Raw genomic sequence first — 25,393 nt, 5'->3', positions numbered from 1 at the left:
TAAATATTTTACTATGTCTTAATAAAACACACGGTCACATTTAAAAAAAAATTAATTGTAGTATTCCAATTAAAGACACAACATGAAAAGTCATAGACAAGTTCNAAAATATTTTACTATGTCTTAATAAAACACATGGTCACATTTAAAAAAAATTAATTGTAGTATTCCAATTAAAGACACAACATGAAAAGTCATAGACAAGTTCAGCAAATATGCCAGCAAAGATCTAAAATGGACATCAAACCAAACAATGATCAAGAAGTCCAAATAGAAGCAACAGTAAATTCATGAATCCAGTTTGAGAACTGCTCAGAAAAAAGTATCCAGAAGCCTGGGACACTGAGAAAAGAATCCCACCAAGGGAAACCATCCTGAACTCAGGTAACAGGTCCAAAACCTGCTAGCACACTTTTTTTTCACTGTTGTTTATTTGGAGTCATTTATTAGAGGAAACACACCCATCTCTTTCATAATATACAAAGGCAGAAATGCTCCAAAAATACCTAGAGTTCACGCTTATATCCTGGCCAGGTCCAGGTTCTGTAACAGCAAACTAGAGGATAAAATATGTTTTGATATGGGAAATTGTTCCCAGGGAAATTCTCCTGCATTCCCAAGTAGTTACAGAAGTCGAACTCTGACCAGCTCCATGCTTTACCGTCTTGGGAGGTCCTGGCTGGGAGGCGGGGGTGGATGAGGGAAAGGGGGGCAGGGTAGAGGCCAACGACACTCTAACTGGGGATACACTAAGGGTGATGGAAGCCCATAGCACTCTAACCGGGAAAGCTCCAGGGTGGTCCAAACACTCCAAGCACATTGAAAACAGACAAGCCAAAGGCAGTGCGAGCTAGCATTGAAAACTCTGAAAACCAGGGACAGGATCAAAAAGGGCCTACTCCATCCCACAGCATGAGAGGGAGCATAGCCCAGCTCTGGAACAAAGTCCCAAACTTTCTGAAAAATAAAATTAAACAAAAAAACTTAGAAACTTTAGGAGATAAGAAATATTAGAACAAAGTCAAAAGACTGAAAAAATAGAGGAAAATGTAACATACCTGCTATTAAAAACAACTGACCTGGAAAGCAAGTCAAGGAGAAATAATTTCAGAATTGTTAGACTCCTTGAAAATGATGACCAAACCAAAAAAAAAACAAAACTGAAAAAATAAAAAACCTCTCTCAAGACATCGTGAAAGAAAACTGCCCAGACGTATTAGAACCAAAAGATAAAGTGAAAATAAAAAGAATCCACAAGTTACCTAAAAGTGACTCCAAAATTTAAAACATCCACGAATGTCATTGCCAAAATCCAGAACTTCCAGGTCAAAGAAAAAATAATGTAAGCATCCAGAAAGAAAAAGTTCAGGAGGGGCAGCTAGGTGGCTGAGGAAGACCTGGCCTCAGACACTTGACACTTGACACTTAGTAGCTATATGACCCTGGGCAAGTCATTTTACCCCATTGCCTCGAAGGAAAAAAAAAAGAAAAAGAAAGTTTAGGTACCAACGAACCATAGTCAGAATCAGAAAAGTTTATGTTGCAATTACTCTATAGGAAAGAAAATCTTAGAATATGGTATTCCAAAAGGCAAAAGATAAAGGTTAACAAACAAAAATAACTTACCTGGCAAGACTAAGCATAATCCTTCAGGGGAAAAAATGAATCTTTAATAGAATAAAAATCTTTCAAGAATTCCTGATTAAAAAATAGAAATGAATAAAAATTTTGAAATGAAAATACAGGTGTCAAGGGAAACCTAGAAAGGTAAATATATTTGAATAATTGGAAAGGACTAAATGATGAACAGCTTGTCCCTTCAAAACCTCACATTTTCAAGAGTCATAGAGGAAGTTAAGAAAAAAACAAACACAGCCTGGGGGCTGGGTGAGGGGGCATAGTTCTGTTTTGATGGTTTAAAGAAAGGAAAGAAAGGGTAGGGGAAAAGGAATAAGCTAAGAAAGAAATGAAGAAGTGGGAGGAACTTATTATTTCTTATAACCAAAGTGAATTTGAAGAGAATATAAACATGGAAGAAAGGGTGGGATGAGCAGGCATCTCATGAACTTTATTCTTACATGAACAAAAGATGTTTTAAAACACACGCATTCATGCACGTGCGCGCGCTCACACACGCACACACAGAGTTTGGCATAGAATACGTCAAAGTCAGGGGCAGCTAGGTGGCACAGTGGATAGAGCTAAAAAAAGAATAGCACATGAAATCACAAGTCTGTCATATAAAACTTGTTTTTAAAAAATTTTAGTATTTTATTTTTCCCCAATTACATGTAAAAACAGTTTTCAATATTCATTTTGAAAATTGAGTTCTAAATTCTCTCCCTTCCTCCCCATCCCCTCATTGAGAAGGCAAGCAATTTTATATAGGATATACATGTGTAGTCATGTAAAACATACTTCCATATTAGTCATGTTGTAAAAGAAAACAGACCAAAATAAAAACCCAAGAAAAATAAAGTTTAAAAAGTATGCTTCAATCTGCATTCAGACTCCCTCAGTTCTTTCTCTAGGGATGGATAGCATTTTTCATCATAAGTTCTTTCAAGTTGTTTTGGATCATTGTATTGCTAAGAATAGCTAAGTCATTCACAGTTGATCATCTTACCATATTGCTGTTACTGTGTACAATATTCTTCTGTTTCTACTCACTTCTCTTTGCATCAGTTCAAAAACAATTGCAGAAATGCTTACTTTGTTGTCCACGATATAATAAATCGTGATTGATAAGGGCATTTGAAGAAAGAATTCAAGCATAATATAAAGAACAGATAATTTTAGAAATGAAACTATAGACCAATATCCCTGATGAATATCAATATAAAAATATTAGATAAAATATTATCAAAATAGCTACAGCAACAGATTTAAAAGTTAGAGTTATACCAGGAATGCAAGGTTGCTTCAATATTACAAAACTATAAACATAATAGAAAATATTGATAACATGTCACGGGATTTGTTTGGGAATGGTGCTCTGCCACATTAGGGTTCCTCCCTGTGGGGAGTTGAGGGTCACAGTCTGTTGCGTGAAAGCAAGGAAATCTTAACTGACCCCTCCTTTGTGGACACACAGCAATCATGACTGGCTTGGCCCTCCTCTGACTGGTTGAGTGCCTCCCTGCATGCCCCGGACACACCCAAAACCTGAGGCTTTCATGCGGAGTGGGATAGCTAGGACTGGCTGTAGGGCTCTGATCACTCCCAAGGTGCCTTGAGGGCTATAAAGGTCACACCCAGCTAACAAAAAACAGGAGCTTCTGCCATCTTGCTGTCTCCTGCCTCATCCATGCGTCTCCGGGTTACTGAGCATTGAGCTGGTCTCATGCTCTCCACTGCAGCGGCCGCGACAATAACAGAAACAAAAATTACTTGATTATGTGAATAAATATAAAATAGATGCAGAAAAATCTTTTAACAAATATATCACTCATTTGTTCTAAAAATACATTAAAATCATAGAAACGTAATTTTTCTTCATATGATATATAACATCTATCTAAAACTAAGAGCCAACATTATCTGTAATAGATAAATGCCAGAGACCTTTCCAGTAACATCAAAAGTAAAGCAAGAATGTCCATTGTCACCATTATCATTTGATATAGTTTTAGCTATACTACCTATAGCAGTAAGACAAGAAAAAGAAAGTGCGGAAATAAGCTTAGGCAGAGAGGAAACAAAATTATCACTTTTTGCAGATGATATGATGGCTTATTTAGGGAACCCTAGAGATTCAACTGAAAATTAATTGAAACAAATTAATTAAACAACTGTGAATTGAAATAACTTCAGTAAAGTTATTGAATACAAGATAGACCCACAAAAATCATCAGTCTTTCTGTATCTTATCAATAAACCCCAGTAGGAAAGACAAAAAAGAAATTTCATTTAAAAGAACTACAAAATGTATAAAATACTTTATTACCGAGACACATTGGTATTATATGAATGCAAATCTTTACTGAAATATAGGTGATATTGTTCATAGTTGAGCTGTGTTAAAATAATAAAAATGACAATATTACTTACATCAATTTGAATATTCGGTGCCATAGCAATCAAAGTAACAAAGAATTACTTTATAGAGATAGAAAAAAAAACTATAACAAAATTCATATGGAGGTGGGGGAAAAGGTCAAGAATCTCAAAAGAAAAATTTAAAAGCAGGAAGGAAGAGGTGCTATCAGTAAGATATCTCAAAACTATATTGCAAAATAGTAATCAGAACTGTTTGGTACTGGTTAAAAAATAAAAAAGTCAATCTGTGGTACAGATTAGATAGAAGCATAAGATCCAGAAGCTAACGTAATAGCATAGGGTTTAATAAATCCAAGAACTCAACTACTGAGGTAAGGACTCACTATTCAACAAATACTGCTGGAGACACCAGAAAGCAATCTGGCAGAAATTGGGATTGGACCAACTTCTTACACAACATATCACAATAAGCTCCAAAGTTAAATGTGACCTAGATTAAGGGTCATATCATACACAAATTAGACAAACATGGAAGGGAAGAATCTGTAACCAAGCAAGGGATAAAGTAAGAGATGATCTGAGGAGATTAAATGGACAATTTGAAGTACATAAAATTGAAAAGGTTTTGCACAAACAAAATGCAGTTAAAATTAGAAATGAAACAGTTAACTGAGGAAAAATCTTTAAAGCAAACATCTCTGATAAAGGTCTGAGATCTAAGATGTATATGGAATTGATAAAAAAAAAAAAAGGCAAGCTATTGACAACTATGTCCAGCCACTAATGATGAGAGAAATGCAAATTAAAATTCTGCAGTTCTACTTCAAATCCATCCTACTGGCACAGCTGACCAAATTTTTAAAAATGACAACTGTTGGAGGGGATGCAAAGGGGAAGCACATTAATAAATTGTCATTGGTGGAGCTGTGAATTGATCCAGCCATTCTAGAAAGCAGTTTAGAACCAACTGAACACAATTTTTGACCCTGCAATCTCACTACTAGGCTTATTTACCAAGAAGATCAAAGGAAGTGGAAAAGGACATATATATATGAAAATATTTATAGCAACATTTTTCCCAATAGCAAAAAGCTAGAAACAAAGTTGGTATCCATCAATTGGGAAATGACTATACAAATTGTAGTATATGAATGGAATGGAATATTATTGTTATATAAAAAATTACGAGAGGAATAGATTCATAAAAACCTTATTAGATTTACATGAACTGATACAGAGTAAAGTGAGCAGAACCAGAACAATTTATACAATGATTACAACATGGTAAAGGCAAACAACTCTGAGAGACTTCAGGACTGACAGATTTAATGACCAACCATGACTTTAGAAGATAAATAATGAATCAAGTTTCCCACCTCTTAACAGAGAGGTGATGGACTAGAGGTACAGAATGAGACATACCTTTCCAGCCAATGTGTGAATTTGTTTTGCTTGACTATACTTATTGTTACAAGGGACCACTTTTACTTTTTATTCCCAAAGAGAAAGTTGTGGGTAGGAGAAGGCATTAGTAAGGGAAATGCAAAAAATAATAATAATAAAAGAGGAAAATAAAGACAGTGAAACTTTTTTTTCAGGCACAGAAGAAAGCAGAAGGAAGTTCAGAGGAGGGCACAGGCAAGCAGGACAGTTTCAGAACTACTATACTGAATCTGTTACAACCTTCTATAAAAAGGCAAGCTCTATGTGGTAGGGATTTGCTACTTCATATGGAACTCTCTTTTTCTGTTCATTTTTTGTGAAAGAGGGGATTGACGCATGCACAGAGGACCTCTGATGCTACATTGAAGAGTTGGGGAACCTGCTTCCAGATGAGTTGTGATGACTTGTAATAGAATTATTGTGATATATATGCAGAAATTCTGTAACTGATTCTGGTCTGCTAACCCTGTGGTGGGCAGCAGTCTCTTTGGTTGGCTTTATTTGCAGCACCAGAACTCGTGGCACCTTCAAAAGACCTTAGTTGACCTCAGCTTTTTTTTCTTGGTAGATTTTCTATGGAATCCAGAGAGACAACTCTGAAAGGGCAAAGAATTTGGTCCTCTCCCTCCAATGATGACATGTAGACCCATGAAAATGAGACTTGGTGTTTGTTCTTTTGTTTTAGGTGAAGTAATTAAGAGGCTTCCACCTTGTAAGTTTGAAAGGTCAAGAGAATGAGATGTCAAGGAGTCTGGGCATCTGAGCATCTAATTGTCTAGGACTTGGGGAGTCCAGGAGTTGAGTCCATTTTGGGTTTTGCAACCAGCCACAGTAATGATGCCCTGGGCATGGAGGAGCAATTTTAGAACCAGCAGTAACTAACATGAGGTCTTATCCAGCTGCAATGTCACATTTGTATGGAAACTTGAAAGGACCACTCCTATGTCCAAACTACGCTAAGTCTGAATCTACTCTCTCCAGAGACTGAGGTGGTATAGGGTATCTCAGTCTGCCTCAGAGGTCTTGGGGAGAAATGTTTGTACTTTTGTTCATGCAATATTTTCAAAGCAAATATCCCTGTCTAAAATTTAATTGATGTTAAGTGATCAAAGGGACCTCCAGTTTCTAGTGGTTAAGACTGGGGTATGCTGGGAGAAGGAGAAACATAATCAGTGTGGGTAGGGGGCTTTTAGTCAATAGCATTAGAGAAGAAACACTCTATTCCCTCAGGGTTACCTCTGGATTGTTGAGGGGGAAATGTAGCTGACCTGAATCTGAGATTGTGGGAGGAGTTCATGCAAGACAAAAATTGGGTTCTTCACATTTGTGGGGACTCAGAGAGGTAATCCACTCAGGATTTTTGTTTTTAAATACCCTGATTTTCAGGATCCTTGAGAAATTAGCAAATTTTTTCAACCTTTTTGAAGGCATCTTCCATTCTGGTTCCAAAACAACAGCCAATCAATGGCTGCTCTCTTCCATATAGTTGCCAGACAGGAAACCAGATACTGAATGTCCACACAAGCTCCAAAGTATCTCTAAGCATTTCCATTTTATGTCATCATGACTCTCCTGGAAACAGGCTTCAGAAGAGTCTTACACATGTTCTAGTCCAGGGGTGGGGAACATGCAGCCTCGAGGTCACTTGTGGCCCTCTGGGTGTTCAAGTGTGGTCCTTTGACTGAATCCAAACCCAGTCAAAGGGCCACATGTGACGACCCAGAGGGCCATACCCCACCCCTGTTCTAGTCCCTCATTATATTTGTATATGGAGATGGTGTCTGTTGACACTTGTTAGATTAATAATAACAAAAGAGAACAATAATTTTAAGTAAATTGAGCCTATGACTGAAGTTGGTAGGTTGAGAACACAAAATTCACCAAGTGTAGGATAGGGGCACGCGATCAGAGATGAAAGATTTTTAGAAATTTGGAAGCATAATCTATGCTTTACTACTACATCTATATCAAACCCTGGGCCAGTCCCTAGATGCCAGGAACTGTGTAACCTTGGAGAGGGTGGAGGGTGAGGAGGAGGGAGTAGTCTAAAAATTTGTAGACTAGGGCTCCTCTGATGAACAGTAGGGACACGACAGTCTTTGAGAAAGCCACCACCTGGCTCCTGAATATCATCTGACAGAGCCACGTGGCAGGTAGCTTGAGGGTAGTGCCACCTTATTCCCAAATTATTTATATACTCCCCTGCTGGCTGATTAAGTAAATGAATAGCTAGTTACAATTTAGAATATTTACTTTTCTATTGGCTAATGATAAATGCTGTATTAAATGATAAATGGATTTCCAGTTCAAAGGCATATTGCTTCATTTTTTAGCAGTGTTTATATATAAACTAACCTTTGTACAGAATCTCTTCAGAGGACTTTCTTCTCTTCTACCACTGTCACCAAGCTACATTTTCACAGAAATTCTACCGAATGACTGATCAATATTGCCAACCAGTTCATTTGAAAATTTATCAGATAGAAGAATAATAACATAAGCAAAGGACAAGTTTAAATCAGAAAATAGCTTTAATATTGCTATGATAGGCATTATTCATTAGATTGTGAGCTCCTCAAAGGCAAGTTCTATCTTTTTTGCTTTTCTTTGTATTCCCAGTACTTAGCACAGTGCCTAGTAGGTAGCGGGCACTTAATAAATGTTTAACTGGGTCAGTTAGGTGGTGCAGTGGATAGAGCACCAGTCCTGAATTCAAGAGGACCTGAGTTCAAATCCGGCATCAGACACATAACACTTACTAGCTGTGTGACCCTGGGCAAGTCACTTAACTCCCATTGCCTAGCAAAAAATAAATAAATGTTTAACTGACAGATAAAAGGTTTGCTTTTGGTGGTCCACGATAATTTCAAGATGACTGGTAATGTACATGTCTAGTGATCATAGTTTTCAAAAAGCCTGACATTTGCACTGAAAGAACTCAAACATTAATAACATCTTGATCATGTGATTACACAGCTGATGAGGTACAATTACAAAGTTGATGCATTGTATAGAACAAATGAGGGTATGTGCACGTGTCTGAACATCTGCTGGGAATTGGTTCACACTTGAGTATTGAACCTTTATGACATTTTGGAAACAATTTGATGACAGGTTGAAAAACTACAAGAATACATTGTGCTTGGTCAGAATCTGATGTAATCACTGCAGGAATACAAAGTTGTGCATGTGGCTTCAAATCATTACAGAAACAAACCAATAATGCTTCCAACCTGCACCTACTTGTTGTCACAGAGGGAAAATATCTGTAACATATTTGGATAATTACTTACTAATTAAAGTACCTTTAAAGAATTGAATGTGAAGACTATACCCGGTGGGATGGACAGGTGAGAACAATTTGTTCCAATATATTGGAACGGCCTTCGATCTTGGTCGGACATCAAAGATGTCACAGTTATCAACTGCATCCCAGGTCAGTCGTCCTTTTGTCTTGCCACTGGACTTTGATGACTCTGGAAGGGAGAGGGAGGCTGCAACTCTGCCTCACCTAAATCTAATTCGTGGACAAGTCAAGACATTGCCCATGACAGCATTGGTCCCCTTCCAGAATGAAGAATGAACAACAAACACTGTCAAAAATTCCCAAGAGAGTGAGAATGAGAGAATGGTTTGTGCTTCTGTTCTTACTCTGTCTCCTCAGTAAATATCCTCTTGTAAAAGTTAATTGACTTTAACGTTTAAGTTACTTTAAGTTGATAACCACGTGGAAGTCTCTGTGGCTGCTGTGTTGTGTTGTGGGGAAGGGAGATAGCTTTCTGACCCGGAAAGGGAGATCTCAACTTCCTGAAGCTGGTATCGCACTGAGACTCAAACCCACCCACCCCTCAAACCACCCCAGGTGAGAAGCATCCATTGCATCTCTGACCAGGAAGCAACATCTTCATCTGAGGAGGGAAGGGAATAGAGGAAGTGTTCATTAAGCACCCATTAAGTGCCAGGCATTGTGCTAAGCACTTTTAAAAATATTACCTCATTTGATCCTCACAACAGCCCTGCAAGGTAGATGCTATCATTAACCCTATTTTTACAGTTGAGGAAACTAAGGTAGTCCGAGGTTGTGACTAGCTCAGGGTCACACAGGTAATGAGTGTCTGAGATGGGAGTTGAACTCAAATCTTCCTAACTCCAGGCCCAGTAATCTATGCACTGCACCACCCAGCTGCTGAGAATTTAGGGGTGAAGAAAGATAAAAACAGAGAAGGAATTAAGCTCAAAGTCATTGGGCTGGATAGCAGTAAAATTTACATCAAAGTGAAATTTACAACATATCTCCAGAAACTCAAAAATCATACTATCAAAAACAAAATGTTCCAAAGAACTCGGCTTTCTCTTTGGAGGTCAAACAGATGCAGATAATCATTTTCCAAAAGAGCCGGGCATGAAGGAAGAAGATGTAATCCAAGTTTATGAGGAACAGACAGGAGGTGTCGTTCAACAGTTTAGATCTTTTTTTTTTCTTCCCCTTTTTCCTTAATTCTCTCTTTTTAAAATTAAACATACAATAATTCTTTTGTAATCTGTTCTTTGACACTGAATTGAAAGTGGGCCCCCTGTCTCTGGGGGTTTTCAAAGTCTGGTTATTTAGAACTCTGGCGCTCATTGTGCACTATCATTTGTTTTCATTGTTCTGATGTCTTGTGGTCAAGCCACAGTTTCCTGCCTGCTTCCCTACCATCTTTTTTGAAATACAAGGATGTATAGACATAACACACTTCTATAAATGTACCTCATAGCCTTGATAGGGATAAAGTCTTCAGAGTCAGAGGCAACTGGTGCTACAGTGGATAGATCCCTGGGTATGGAGTCAGGAAAATCTGATGCTAGCTGTGTGACCCTGTATGACCCTGGGCAAGTCACTTAACTCTATTTGCCTCAGTCTCCTCATCTGTAAAATGAGCTGGAGAAGAAAATGGCAAACCACTCCAGTGTCTTTGCCAAGAAAACCTCGAATGGGGTCACTAAGAGTTGACACAACTGAAACAACTAAACAACAACAGTCTCTGGGCAGGTCACTTAACCTCAGTTTCCCTAGCTGTAAAATGAAGATAAGAATATCAGGATTGTTTAAGGATCGAATGAGATAATATTTGTAAACACTTTACATAGTGCCTGGCCAATAGTGGGTCCATATAAAATGCTAATTCCCTCCCCTCCCCCTTCTTAGAGCTAGTGTTCTAAATGACTTTCATACTTAGCCTAAAGTTGCATTGGGCTATTGCTTCACTCCTGGATGGCTGTTTTCAGTGGATGATAGAAGTCTGTCAGAGGACTGAGCTTTGGGAAAATGATGTTACTTAATTTGAAGCTCCTTTTTTTTAAGCTACTTTTTAAAAACACATTTGATGGCCTGGATCAGAAAAGTAACATCAGATTGCAAATAGAAATGACAGATTAAGTAAGAGTCATGAGTAACTCCAGAGATCCTTGACTAAAGAGACAAAAATACTGCCAGAGCCCAGAAAAGCTCTAATTTTCCACTAGCAATTAATAAAGGGTACATGGTTGCACATGTATAACCTCTATCAAATTGCTTACCATCTCAGGGAAGGGGGAAGGGAGGGAAGGAGGGTGAGAATTTGGAACTAAAAAATTTTTAAATTGACTGTTAAAAATTGATTTTACTTGTAGTTGGGGAAAAAATTAACTATTCAAAAAATAAAGGATGCAGAATTGTATATATCTGCTATGTTTTTTACTTTTTTTCTTGCCTAGTCATTAATCACTGGGTCAATCAATGATATGGAAAAGTGATTACATGTACCTGGATATTGGTAGTGGGGAGAACACATCAGAATGAGAGCTTGAGCAAATAGAAGTAGGGTTAAAAACCCCTAGAATCCTGAATGGGAGACTCAGCCAGCCTTATCCTGAGGACCACAAATGCTAGTGTGCTTTTGGATCAGGAGAATAAACCCAAAGTTTCACCACATTTGTGTGCTTTATGTCTCTATATTTAGATGTCAATTTGTTACTGTGAGTGATTTGTATCTTTTGCATTTTCTGTGATGGATGAAATAAAGTCTGTCCCATCCCTAGTACCCATAATAGACATTAAATGCCTGTGTGGGAGTTGGGAACCTTTTTACTCACATTTGGGGAACTCAGAGCTATACCTAAGCTTTATTTTTGAGATTTTCCTGGATTAACTCGGGGGGGGGGGGCAAAGTGACAAAGAAAAAAACTGAGCCTCATCTAATTCTGGCCCCAGTTCAAATGAGCCCAGAGTCCTAGGGGGAGGAAGGTTGTGGGTCATGGGTTATATCCCCAAGGGGTTGGGCTTTAAAATAGAACTTTGTTTGTGTGACTCCAGTCACTGAGCCACAGAAAGACACATTTTAAGAGCTGCTGGTCAAGAGTTCCTCATTCACCTCCGACCTGCACTGATTGAGAAACTCACAGCCATGGCAATGAGGGTTGGCAAGGTCCAGATCTCTTGCCTCACCCCTCCTCCAAGAGATAGCTTTTAGCCCTTCAGTTTCAGGGTTATCTTCTTATTTTTTCAAGGAGCACAAAGTTGGGGAAATCTTGTCCCTTTTGGAGACTGGTGCCAGACCCTTTGAATTCAACTCTTAAATTTGGGATCACCCAGAGGTTTTTCCTAAAGCTGCTGAAGTTACTGTCGGGGGAATTTCCTTTCTCTCACTGGAAGACTAGATTCCAGAAGCATGGCTACCTAGAGAATTTTCCATCTCCCCCTTCCCCTCCTCTCCCTTCAGCATTACTTGGGAGGTTGGTTTAGGAATAGTATCCCTGAATTTCCCTTCTCAATACAAACATAACAGTCAATCAACAAGCATTTTTTTTTTTTGGTGAGGCAATTGGGGTTAAGTGACTTACCCAGGGTCACACAGCTAATAAGTGTCAAGTGTCTCAACAAGCATTTATTAAGCACATATTATGTGCCAGGCACTGTACTAGGCTCTGGGGATACAAATGCAAGAATGAAACAATTCCTATTTGCAAGAAGCTTGCATTCTAATGGTAAATACAACAAGCACTTATATATTCATATATATAATATATTTGTGTGTGCATGTGTATATGTATATATATATACACATATTTATGTATATAGTTGTTGAGTCATTCATTTGTGTCCAACTCTGTGACCCCCATGGACTTTTGTCCATGGGGTTTTTTCTCGGCAAAGACACTGGAATGGTTTGCCATTTCCTTCTCCAGTATGTCCCCATTTCATGGATGAGAAACTGAGGAAAACGGGGGTTCAATGACTTGCCCAGGTCAGACAGCTAGTAAGGAAGGTAGAGAGAAGGGGCTGGATATGAAAGATGTTGTGGAGCTAGAAATAGCAAGATTTGACAACTATTTGGATGTGTGGGATCCAGGGAGAATAAGAAGTCAAGGATGGGGCTGAGGTAACAAACCTGGGAATTAGAAAGATGGTGGTGCTTTCAACAGAAACAGTAAAGTTTGAGAAAGAAAAAAGGTTTTGGGAAAAGATAATGAGTTGGATTTTGAACATGTTGAGTTGGAGCTATCTCTAGGATATTTTGTGAAATGTTCAACAGGCAACTGGTGACGTGAAACTGAAGCTCTGGGGAGACTGGGACTTTGAGAGAAGGTAGAGTCCAGGAAAGGAATTGCATGTATGACTGCAGTAAGGAACCAAACAATAGGTAGGTTGGAGACTTGAAAGACAGAGACAATGATTGACAGGAGGGGATGGGATCCAGCACACATGTAGCCAGTAGCCTTGGGGAGGAGACTGGAGGAAAGCAGCAAAGAGTTGGGGATGATGTCAAGGGGTTTTGAGATGAAGAAAAAGAGGAGGGAACTCACATCAAATAGCTTCAGTTTTCTCGGTAAAATAAGAGGGAAGGTCCTCTGCCAAGAGAGTAGATGTCTACCAATGCCATGTTTTTTTTCTGCTGTAAGTCACCATTATTGCTCAGGAAAGAGGGAAAGGGAGAAACCCCCTCTCCATGTCTTGTTGCACTTCAGAAGAAGGCACAAGTAGAAGGGTGAGTCCGAAGAGCAAAAAGTGAACACATCTATGCAGAGGACCGTAAATAGCGAATGGGCCCATCAAAGAGATTCTGTGAGTTTTCTTGGCAAGGGGCCAATGCATACGTCCATCTCCCTAAGGGGTGCCCTTGAGATACCTCTAGTCAAAGATCTGTACCCATTTATCACATCAGGATGATTGAAGAACTCATCAGATTATCTCCTGACCACTCTCCCTTATGCACAAATAAGAAAAATAGATAATTAGACCATCATTTCTTCTCTTTTCATGGGCATGGTACCATATGTTGGCCTAAGAGATATGGACCCTAAGAAACTAACCTAGAGGATATTATGGGGTGAAGACAGTTGTGGGTCACTTTTACTAGGACCTATTGGCTACAGGATGTATTGCTTTGCAAGTATCACCAAATCAAAGTAGAACCATGGAAATCAGTTCCATTGGTGGTAGGGACTGATTATCCCCACTCTTCTTGACATATTGTTAGTTCACCACCCAGGTGTTATGAACTAGACTGTCACCACTCCAAAAAGTGTGGTGAGATATTCCTATTTCCTCCTATTAATTTTATTCCTCACTCTCTTTTCTCCCAGCCCTGTTTAAAACAGAGGAATGGTGGCCTATAGTATAAGAAATCTGGAAACTCACAGAAGCTTTGAAATTTCATTCTACTACTGGATGAAAAGTCCTACTGCTCTGTGCTCTGGAAAGAAATTCAGTTCAACTGGCTCATTCAGTGAAGGGCAATATATTCCATTCAATTCAACAAACATTAAGCACCTATGATGGACAAGGCCCTAAGTTAAGAGAAAAAAATCGCTACATAGACAAAAAAATGAAACAATAGCTACTCTTTGGGAAGTTTAGATCCTACTGGAAGAGAAGGAATGTAGGGAATAACAAAGACAAAGATCGGAATCACAGAATCGTAGATTGTCAGAGCTAGAAGGGCCCTAAGAGATTGGCCAGTCATTTTACAGAGGTTGCCATGGACATCAAGGAGAGGTCAAGTGCTTTGCCTCGCAGTCACAGCGGAAATTATTGTCATGGGATTATAAAAGCAGGCTGTATTTTATTTTTTATTATTATTTAAAATTTTTTTTATTTTGAGTTCCAAATTCTCTCCCTTCCACCACCCCCTCTCCCACCCATTGAGAAAGCAAGAAGTACAATGCCCAATATATATATATATATATATATATATATATATATATGAAGTCATGCAAAACATATTTCCATATTAGCTATTCTGGGAAAGAAAAAGAAAGAAAAATATATACATTGCGGTCTACACTCAGTGCCCATCATTTCTTTCTCTGAAGGTGGATACATTTTTCATCATGAATCCTTTGAAATTGTTGTGGATTGTTGTATTGATCAGAGTAGCTAAGTCTGTCACAGTTAATCATCATTACAATATTGCTATTACTGTGTATTGTGTTCTCCAGATTCTGCTCACTTCACTTTGCATCAGTTCATACAAGCCTCCCCAGGTTTTTCTGAACTCATCCCTCTCATCATTTCTTACAGCACAATAGTATTCCATTCCAATCATATACCACAGCCATTCCCCAATGGATGGACATCCCCTCAGTTTCCAGTTCTTTGTCACAATAAAAAGAGCTGCTATAAATACTTGTGTACATATGAGTCTTTTTCCTTTTTTCTTTGATTTCTTTGGGATATAGACATAGTAGTGGTATTGCTGGGTCAAAGGGTGAGCACAGTTTTATAGTCCTTTGGGCATGGTTCCAAATTGTTCTCCAGAATGGTTGGATCAGTTCACAGCTCCATCAACAATGCATCAGTGTCCCTATCTTTCCATATCCCCTCCAGCATCTGTCATTTTCCTTTTCTATCATGTTAGCCAATCTTATAGGTGTGAGGTAGTACCTCAGAGTTGTTTTAATTTGCATTTCTCCAAACAATAGTGATTTAGAGCAAATATCCAGCTGACTCTCATGCCTGGACTGAAGTCTTTCCTCACTTATTCATAGGTCTTTTAGAATCCCTAGTTTCCTTCAGAGTTCAGCTCAAATGTCACCTCCTTAATAATAATAATAATAGTAACAACAACAACAACAATAATAGCAGGTAGCATTTATATAATGCTTTAAGGTTTGCATAGAGTTTTCCAAATATTAACTCATTGGATCCTCACAACCCTGAGAGACAGATGCTATTGTTATCCCCATTTTACAGATGAGGAAACTGAGGCAGAGGTTAAGTGACTTGCTCAAGGTCACGCAGTTAGTGTTTGAGACAAAATTTGAAGTCAGGTCTTCCTGACTTCAGGTCCAGTGCTCAATCTACTTTGCCACCTACCTAAGGTCTTTCCTGTGTCCTCCAGCTGCTACTTCCTCCTCCCCACCAAATTACCTTGCATTTATTTTGCATATTTGTTTCATTCTGGAAAGAGGCGGAGAAAGAAGGAAGATCTTCAAGATTCTGGTCTTGGTTTTGATCCAGACTCATCAGTGTTTTGCTGGCAACTAACAACTACCAGTGCTGGGCAATACACGAATATGTTTTCTCTCCACAACACACCTCCCTCCCCACCCCACCAACATAAACTCCTTGAGGGCAGGTACTGTCTCATTTTGGACATTGTACCCATAGCACAATTCTGACACAAAGTAAGTGCTTAATAAGTTCTTGTTGACTGTATTTGCTTGTATTTGTATCCCCAGTGCTTAGCAGAGTGCCTGGCATGGAGTAAGCACTTAATAAATGCTTGTTGCATGCCTGCGAAAGGGGTGCTCTCTTGCAGGAGGTCTTTAAGCAGAAGGTAGGTGGTCATTGAGTATAGTGTAGACAGGATTCTTGTTCTGGTTCTCTCAATAGAATTTAATAAAGGTAAACTGAGGCATGGAATTCTGAACTTTATCAATTTATTAGCAAGATATGAACCTGTTAATAAAGTGGGTCAATGAGGCCAATGATCCAAAGAGGTGCAACTCCTTTATATAAGCGTAGAACAAAGAACAGAACTGGGTAGGTGAATTACAGGGTTGGCAGCATCACGAGAGCAAGGACAAAATGGTTGGTTATATTAAGAAGAGAGGGCAAACACATAGGGCTAGAAACTATCTGTCTCTGTCTTAAAGGAGTGCTTAATTGATTTTTGGGACCCATCTGCATCCTGAAGCCATTGAGAGTGGACCAGGGATAGTGGATTCCCTGGCTCCTAGGAGGGAGTTAATTGTACAAGGACAGGCAAGGATGGATAATATATCATGTGGAAATGTACGAGGTCAGCTTGTAGGCCTTCAAAGATAGCAAACAAGTGTCACAGAATTTTTCAGGAGCTGAAGTTATAAAGGATAACAAGTTTTCTTTTAACTAACTCAGAGGAGTAGCTGAACTCTTGTGACTAAGAAATGTTCATTGTTTGAGTCCACTTGCAAGATAAGAGATAGTGGACCTGACTCCTTGGTATCTACCTGCATCCCTCAAGGATAGCAGATTTCCTTGAGGCAAGAATAGAATAGTGATTAGTAGGAAAACTGGATTTCTAAACTTAACTCATTACAGGCCAGCTGAATTGCTGAACTAAGTTCAGAGACGAAGAACCATGACTTGGGCAGTTATAGGACAAAATTGATTAACTGTAAATGGGATCAATTAAAAAAACTACAGAATCAATTTAATATCCTCAAGGCACAGGTTGGATTAGGTGGCCTCTAGAGTTCCTTTCAACTCTGAGATTCTGTGAAACTGATTTGTTACAAAGGCAAAAATCAAACAGTCCTTACCCTCAGGGAGCTTACAGTCTACTGCACAAAAGATAGAAGAGTGCATGTCTCTGGTCATTTTCTTTTCTTCTTTGGAAGAAAATCACGTGAAGTTATTTTGATCAACAATCTGGTGATTTGAGATTTAAATTACCCAACCATGGGAAACAAAATCAGAGGACAGAACTGGGCCCTTGAGCTAATAGCAATAGCAATAGCTATAGCAGCAGGACAGAAAGGGCTATATAGAGGGCACAGAGTGAATGATATGTCTCTGAGTTCCAGGTGACACCATGGTCTAGATTGTACTCTGCATCACACATTCTCACAAGGGTGTGGGTGACTGAGTCAACCTTCAGAGAGAATGATGCTGGCCCATTCTTGGAGGTCTACAGTAGAATGTCCTCCACCTGGAAGAAAGGGATTTATGGTATATATAGTCAATAGTTGGACTAAAATGACCAACTCTGAGGGCAGCTAGGTGGCGAAGTGGATAGAGCACCAGCCCTGGATTCAGGAGGACCTGAATTCAAATCCAGCCTCAGACACATAACACTTACTAGCTGTGTGACCCTGGGCAAGTCACTTAACCCCATTGCCTAGTTAAAAAAAAAAATGACCAACTCTAAGGTTATTTCCAACTTGAAGATTCTATGATGCCCACCAGATTTAAAGACACTGAGACCAAACTCTATCTCCCCCTTCCTCTCAGTTCCCTCAACTCTAGAGGACCCTAATCCAATCTGTACCCATCCAAGAATTCCATCTATAACATACCTACCCACTCCAATGACAGACTCAGCCAGGAGGGGCCGTGTCCTGAGTTCTCTCTCCCTCTGGCCAACCTGGGTGCCCCTTTTCCATTTGAAAAAGGAGAGGCATCTCCTTTTCCACACCCCTTCTCCCCATCCCCCAGCCTCAGAACTCTTTCCCAAGGAGGCCCAGACTTTTTCACCAACTTCATCAGCTCAGACAAGAGCCGCTCCTTGTTGCAACTCTTTTAGTTCTGTGGACAGAGAGCAGAGGTGGGCGAAGAAGAAAAGGGTGTGGATCGTGCTTCCCAGATTAGGTCACAGGCTGGGAAGAACCATAAGGAAACTCTTGAGGAGCACCCAGAAATGCTAGATAGGGAGTCATCCAGCTGGGATAATAACAACAGGTAATACTTTAGGGGCAGCTATGTGGCACAGTGGATAGAGCACAGGGCTTAGAATCCACGAAGACTCATCTTCTTGAATTCAAACCTGGCCTCAGACACTTTGTAGCTGTGAGACCCTGGGCAAGTCACTTGACCCGGTTTGTCTCAGTTTCCTCATCTATAAAAGGAGCTAGAGAAGGAAATGACAAACCACTAGCATATCTTTGCCAAGAAAACTCCAAATGGGGTCACCAAGAGTTAGACATGACTGAAACAACAACATATAGCACTTTAGGATTTGCAATTTGATCCTCACAACAATCCTATAAGGTAAAGGCTATTATTATCCCCATTTTATAAATGAGGAAACTGAGGCTGAGAGAGGTTAATTGATTTGTCCAGGATCACCCAAATAGTAAGAGTTTAAGGCAGGATTCAAACTCAGATCTTCCTGACTGCAGGTCCAGAGCTCTACCAAATGTACCACCAAGGTGCCTAGGCTGGGTTGCGAGGGGAGCGGTATCAGCCTCCAGGAGGCCAGAAGGGGACAATAGAAGTGGCACCCTTCACCTCTGTGAAATGACAGCTTACTCAAAGATGCGGTGGGAGGAAAAATCAGCTCTATTTAATTGTCCCCAAACAAATGCTGGCCTGACTCCCCACCCAGCCACTGCCCCCGGATACCACCCCAACCCTTCTCTCAACTGCCAGTGCCTCAAAGAAGTACAGTACGGCATCAGCCCTTTGCAGCATGAAGCTCCCACAGTCATTAAACAGGATGCTCAGGAGAAGGAGCTTAAGGTAACTCAGCTCTTTCGTGAGAAGGGTCCTGTTTACCTAGCAGCCAAGAGAAGGACGAGAGGAAACGAAGGCACGCCTCCGTGATCCTCTCAAACGCTCCACTACACTGCTCTTTGAGATTCTGCCTGCGGATTGCCCGCTGCCCTGCCGCTCAGCCCTCCTCTCCAGCCAAGCTGGCCTCTCACCTTTTTCTCTGTTTGCTCCAGAGTCACATCTTGCAGATGCCTCGTAAGCAAGGCTAGCACAACCTTCCACATCGTTTCTATCAGGTCTTGAAGCTCCCAAATCAAGTACTTCACCTTCTACAGATCACGAAAGTTCTCCAGGAGCTGGTAGGATTCCTCAGTCCGCCCTCCTGAATTTGGAGAAAAAGGGCTGAGGAACAGCTGGCATTGGCCAGTCTGCCTGCTCCTTTCCTGAGACCACTTTCTTCTTGGGGCCCTAGCCAGAGGATTTGTCTCATCAGCCCTTCGATTGCTTGCCTTATCATTGGGTCATAGATTCAGAGCCTGAAGGGACCCGAAAGACTGAGCCCAACCCCCTCATTATATAGATAAGGACATGGAGGCCCAGAGAGGTTAAGCAGCCCGCCTGGAGACACACACCAAGAGTCCAAGGCAAGATTTGAATCTCGGTCTTCCTGACTTCAAGTTGAGCACTCTAACTGGGACACAACTACCAGAGGTTCTTAACTTGGAGTCTGTGAGCTTTTTTGATTTTTAAAAAATATTTTGATCATTGAATTGTGATATGTAATTGATTTCCTTTGCAATGCTATTCATATTATTTAATGCATTTTAAAACATTATTCGGAGGAGGAATCCATAAGTTCCACCAGACTGGTCCATGATATGTTAAAGGTTAAGAACCCCAGCACACCACCATGCTGCCTCCCCCAACTCATCTTCCCCTGCCAGGAATCCAGGCATCAAGGGCTCCATCCTCCCCTTCGGGGCAGGCTCTGAGTGTTGACAGTTTCCCTTCGTGCTGTCAACCCAACACTTCATTCTAACTGGGCTATAACCTACTGGGCCCCATATCCCAGCCACTTAGGCTGAGTACTTTAGGGGAGGAGTGAGAAAGCCCTGACCTTCTCGGTTTCAAGAGCCAAGGAAAGGGACGATCTCACTCTCCTTGGAGTTGGGGTCTCTGAGGAGAACCACCCCAGGGCATATGGGTGGGGTATTGGTCTCAGACTTCCTGCCCCACCCCTGGATTGCAGGGGTCACTGATGGTCCTTTTGAGGTCTGAAGCCCAACTTCCTTCAGTAGCTGGTAGACTTAGTTCTTACCTGATCTGAAGGCACTATGCCTTTCTGTAACAAAAAAGAATAATGGTCACAGTGGGTGAGACATAACAGTAAGGACTAAATCTTACCTAAACTATATCCACCTTAGCTCTTGTACACAGGAACTTAATTGGCCAAGTCTTATCATCCCGTCAACGATGGACTCACAGAATTTTTGAGAGTGTTCAGCATCTCTCTACCAGGGGTGGGGAACCTGTAGCTTTGAGGCCACATGTGGCCTTCTAGGTCCTCAGGTGCAGCCTTTTGACTAAGTCCAAGTTTTACAGAACAAATCCTTTTATTAAGGGTATTTGTTCTGTAAAGTTTGGATTCAGTCACAGGACCATACTTGAGGACCTAGAGGGCCACACGGGGCCTTGAGGCCACAGGTTCCCCACCCCTGGTCCAGGCCAACCCATACCTGAAAGGAATCCATCCCCACTATATCAAATAAGATAGGTCTCTTCATCCAGTCTCTGTCTGAAGATCTACAATGAGAAGAAACCCACCACCTCACGAGGCAGCCCATTCCACTTTGGGATGGCTCTAATTATTAGGAAGTCATTTTGTTTTTCCCTAATATGAAGCCTATTTTGGCATCTTTCTAACTCCCAACCATAGCTCCTGGTCCTGCCCTGTGGAGTCACAGAGACTAAGTTAATCCCTCTTCCACAAAACAGTTATCATGATTCCCTGCATCTTCTTTCCAGCTCACACTGACCAGCCTGCCTAACCCTCTCCTATGACTAATTAAAAAATGAAGGTCTCCTCCTGACCTGTCACCAGGCTCTGCCTTTGGCTGCTTCTCTGGGGCCTTTTGCAGTCCCCCCATGCAGAGGAGAATCACATTCTTTAGGAGTGCCTGAGTGGTCACTGATCTACTTCTGCCCCAACTTGGCATCACAGAATCACAGACTGACAGAGATCAAAGGGACCAGTTAATCTCACCTCCTTCATTTTAAAAATAAAGAAGCCTAGACTGAGATGGAAGAAATCATTTCCCCAATGTCACACGGCTGATTAAAGGCAGATATGGGATTAAACTCAGGGCTTTTGACTCCGAGACTGTTCTTTCCACTACAGCTCAACCTGTTTCTTCATATGGGGCTGACTTTTCCCACCCACCCACCTGCCCCAGGGCCTTTTTTCCTGTTCTCAGATGGGAAAGAGACAGCCCTGGGGAGGAGGACTAGACTGTGCTTTTAAAGTGTATCTCATTGTCCCTCCACTCAGAGGTTGTTCCAACCTGGAAACGCTCAGCTGAGTCAGGGACTTAGAAGCGACTAGGCCAGGGGTAGGGAACCTTCAGCCTCGAGGCTACATGTGACCCTCTAGGTCCTCAAGTGAGGCTTTTTGGCCAAATCCAAACTTCACAAATCTGTTCACAATCTGTTCTGTGAAGTTTGGATTCAGCCAAAGGACTGCACTTGAGGACCTAGAGGGCCACATGTGGCCTTGAGGCCAACGGTATCCCAGCCCTGGTCTAGGCTTTTTAGGAAAGGGGATAGAGAGGTAGAGAGAAGCTGTCTAAATGGTGCACTTACCTAAAGGAAAGGACTTTTTATCATTAGGATCAGAAATTTCTAGGATGACAGAAAACAAGAATAGTTCATATTTGTGATATACTTGATTTTTGTGATCAATCAATCAATCAAACACTCATTAAGCACCTACTATGTGCCAGGCACTATGCTAAGCGCCAGAAATACAAAAAGAGGCAAAAGACAAGCTCCTGCCCTCAAGGAGCTTACAATCTAATGGGGGAGACAACATGCAATCAAATATACATCATAACCCTGTGATTCATCTTGCCAACGAAGAAACTAAGGCTCATCAAGGTTAAATGATTTGCCTAGTTTCAAACAGCTAATAAGGATCTTGGGTAAGATTTGAACTCAGGTCTGCCTGTGGTGTATCCTCCTCCCCTATAACTGCCTCTCAATGGCAGACTGGAAGCGGATTGTTTCCTCAGAGCTTCCTTCCCCAAAAGAGTGCTAGAAGGGACATCTGTAGCTTTCTACTGAAAGGGCTAGGGCAGATCCCATGGTGGTCACCGGTAATCTGTGGGGCACAACGCTGGTGAGTCCGGATCAGAGTCGCAACCAGCATTCTAAAGGCCCACCCTCTCTCCTTCCCCACCATCCCCCTCCTGTCTGATCCCCATGCCAGCTGTAACTTGGCGTGCCTTGCTCCAAATCTCTCTGCCTTGAGCAGTCTATAAGACGGCACTAACACCCCTCAGACAGCCTCTACTTACTGCAACACTCCTCATTAAAGACCAGCAGTTTTACTCTGAAGGCAAGGACACTCTCAGAAGGGATGGTGACAGCCCTGTTGACATTCCTATAGCCCTAGGACAAGAAGTGAAGATAAAAGGGAGGCAGAGAAGGCAGTACCGGACAATGTTTGCAGGGTCAGAGCAGAGACAGAGGGCAGGGCATGATGAGGATTGCGGGCCTCTGAATACCACACGTCTGAGCCCTTTGTCATCCTCCCCCGTACCCCCTTCCCCACCTCCACCAGGATTCTAACCTTTATTTTCCCTATCAGGGATTGGAACCAACCGCCCACTAAATATCTGCTCTCTACTTTTTCTTCCTCTGCCAGCTCCACAGTTTCTATCACCATATACAGGTTTTCTCCTGCTTTCTTCAATGCCTCAAATAGGGAAGGCTGGTTTTTCTTCAGCTTCCTAGAGAATGAGACAACCAGGCAGAGTGTGAATTGAGAGAGCTCCACCTCCAGAGCAATCCCTGACTCACTAGTGTCACCCCCCCACCCAGGAAACCACTTACCTAGGAACAAATTTGGCTTTTGAGAAGGAAGAGGCATAAGGGATTGCCGAGGACTCCTTTGGGAGTCCCCTTTAGGCCCAGGCTAACCCTGAAGGCAGAGGAGCCCAGGGTGAGAGATGTCTAGTTAGAAGAACAAGGCAATCTGAGGACTCTCCTTCACCTGAGGTTTTCTAGAACGTTGGGGCCAACTAAGCCATTTCTGGAGCAACTCCAGATTTGGGCATGATCTAGAACCAACCTGGCCCACTCTGAGAGAGCCAGCACAGAAGAAAAGTGAAATGGGGTTCCCATGCCCTTCCCAAGAAATGAGAGCCTTGGGACAGCTAGGTGGCGCAGTGGATAGAGCACTGGCCCTAGAGTCAGGAGGACCTGAATTCAAATCTGGACTCAGACCAAACACTTGATACTTACTAGCTGTGTGACCCTGGGCAAGTCATTTAACCCCAACTGCCTAAAAATAAAATAAATAAATAAAAAGAAACAAGAGCCTCTTCCAATTCCAGTTTGAATACTTGGGATGGTTTTGCAGACCCTGCAGCTGTCCTACCAGCTGGAGGTTTCATACTCCCAAGCTGTCAGGGCTTCCCTGAGATGTAGCTAGTAGTTATCCCCAGTGAAATTTGTTGTATCCTCAAAGTAGCTCTTTGTAGCACCTCTCCTACGGGGGAAGCAGGGTAAAGATCTTATAGGCAGAATGGGTATAATCTGCAGAGACTCCTGAACACCTTCCCAGCCAAAACAGCCTCTCCCTTTTCCCTTCCCAAAGGCACAGCCTCACCGATGCGACAAAGACTCCTTCCCTTCCTTGGAGATCTTACAGGACTTTAACTTGAAGCTACATGCTGTAGAGAACGCAGCTTCCCCATGTGCGGATGGCATCTGGGGTACATTCAATGTAATATTCATCTTAATATCCACATTGTCGTCAATCCTGTAATTCTTTTTCTCTTTCACCTCTGGAGAAAAAAGGAAAGAGAAGGCAGAGATAATAGGCTTCTGATGAACCAAGAAATAGCCGTTATCCTTTTTCCAGAAAGGACCAGTTGAAACAGCCTATTTCTTCTACAGTCCTGCTTTCCCAAGGATGCTCACTGCCAGGTTCCCTTCTTATTCAATCACAGGTGTGGTTGGGGGTGGGGGTGTGAGAATGGAACTATGTGGGTCCCTAAAGAGTCAGAGAATCAGTCCATGAGCTAGAAGGAAATGAGCAGCCCCTGAGCTGAGCACAGAAGTATGGTAAGGATTTGAATGGCAGAGACGTGGAAGGAGTGAATTCCAGGCATTGAGAGAAAGAACACTTTTTAAATTTGATGAACCAGCTGGCAGTCCAGCTTGGCTAAAAGAGAGTGTGTGAAGGGGGATGATGTTAAATGAGGCTGGAAAGGTTGGTTTGACTGTGTATACCCTTTGATCCAGCAATACCACTACTTTGATCTCAAGGAGATTAAAAAAAAAGGAAAAGGACCTATATGTACAAAAATATTTATAGCAGCTCTTTTTGTGGTGGCAAAGAATTGGAAATTGAGAGGATGCCCATCAACTGGGGAATGGCTGAGCAAGTTGTGGTATATGAATGTAATGGAATACTACTGTGCTATAAGAAATGATGAAGGAGGTGGTTTCAGAAAACATGGCAAGACCTATTATGAACTGAAGCCAAGTGAAGTGAGAAGGACCAGAAGATGACTGTACATTGTAATAGCAATGTTATACTAATGATCAACTGTGAAAGACTTAACTATTCTCAATACAATGATCCAAGACAATTCCAAAGGACTCATGATGAACAATTGCTATTCATCTTCATGAAAAGAACTGATGAACTTTGAATGCAAATTGATGTATAATTTTCTCAATTTGTTTTTTCCTTGCTTTAAAAAAATGACTGATATGGAAATAGGTTTTACATGATTTTCCATGTATAATTGATATCATATTGTTTGCCATAATGCTTGGGTGGAGGAAGGGATGGGAGGGAGAAAATTTGGAACTCAAAATTTAAAAAGAAAAAAAAATGTTAAAATCAATCGATAAATAAATAAATAATTGGAAAAAATTAAAAAGAAAACTCAACAGACCACATTCTAACTGGGAAAATCAAAGAAAAAGAGAAAGAGAAAAAGAGAAAGAAAGGAAGGAAGGAAAGAAGGAAGGAAGGAAGGAAGGAAGGAAGGAAGGAAGGAA

The 25,393-nt window shown here is 41.2% G+C and overlaps 1 protein-coding gene across 12 annotated transcripts in view; it reads right to left on the bottom strand.

Moving 5' to 3' along the window:
• Nucleotides 1–16,327: 16,327 nt before the first annotated feature.
• The window catches only part of GSDMB (gasdermin B), a 13,138-nt gene continuing 4,072 nt past the window's right edge, over nucleotides 16,328–25,393 (bottom strand). For 6 of the 12 annotated variants that reach the window (XM_027873012.1, XM_027873023.1, XM_027873022.1 and 3 more), the window contains 7 exons: nucleotides 23,988–24,165; nucleotides 22,947–23,106; nucleotides 22,672–22,765; nucleotides 21,959–21,997; nucleotides 20,418–20,441; nucleotides 19,312–19,481; nucleotides 16,328–17,597 (listed from right to left, as the gene is read on the bottom strand). In XM_027873012.1, the coding sequence (XP_027728813.1) occupies nucleotides 19,429–19,481; nucleotides 20,418–20,441; nucleotides 21,959–21,997; nucleotides 22,672–22,765; nucleotides 22,947–23,106; nucleotides 23,988–24,165 (548 nt within the window). In that variant the 3' untranslated portion in view covers nucleotides 16,328–17,597; nucleotides 19,312–19,428. Of the gene's footprint in view, nucleotides 17,598–19,311; nucleotides 20,629–20,835; nucleotides 20,903–21,958; nucleotides 21,998–22,671; nucleotides 22,766–22,946; nucleotides 23,107–23,987; nucleotides 24,166–25,393 lie in introns of those variants that run through there. The other 6 variants (XM_027873016.1, XM_027873015.1, XM_027873018.1 and 3 more) reach the window with 6 other exon arrangements.

Source organism: Vombatus ursinus, unplaced genomic scaffold (assembly GCF_900497805.2).
Source record: "Vombatus ursinus unplaced genomic scaffold, bare-nosed wombat genome assembly UNPS02014801.1, whole genome shotgun sequence".
Lineage (NCBI taxonomy): Eukaryota > Metazoa > Chordata > Mammalia > Diprotodontia > Vombatidae > Vombatus > Vombatus ursinus.
This window is presented reverse-complemented; position numbering and strand designations above follow the sequence as displayed.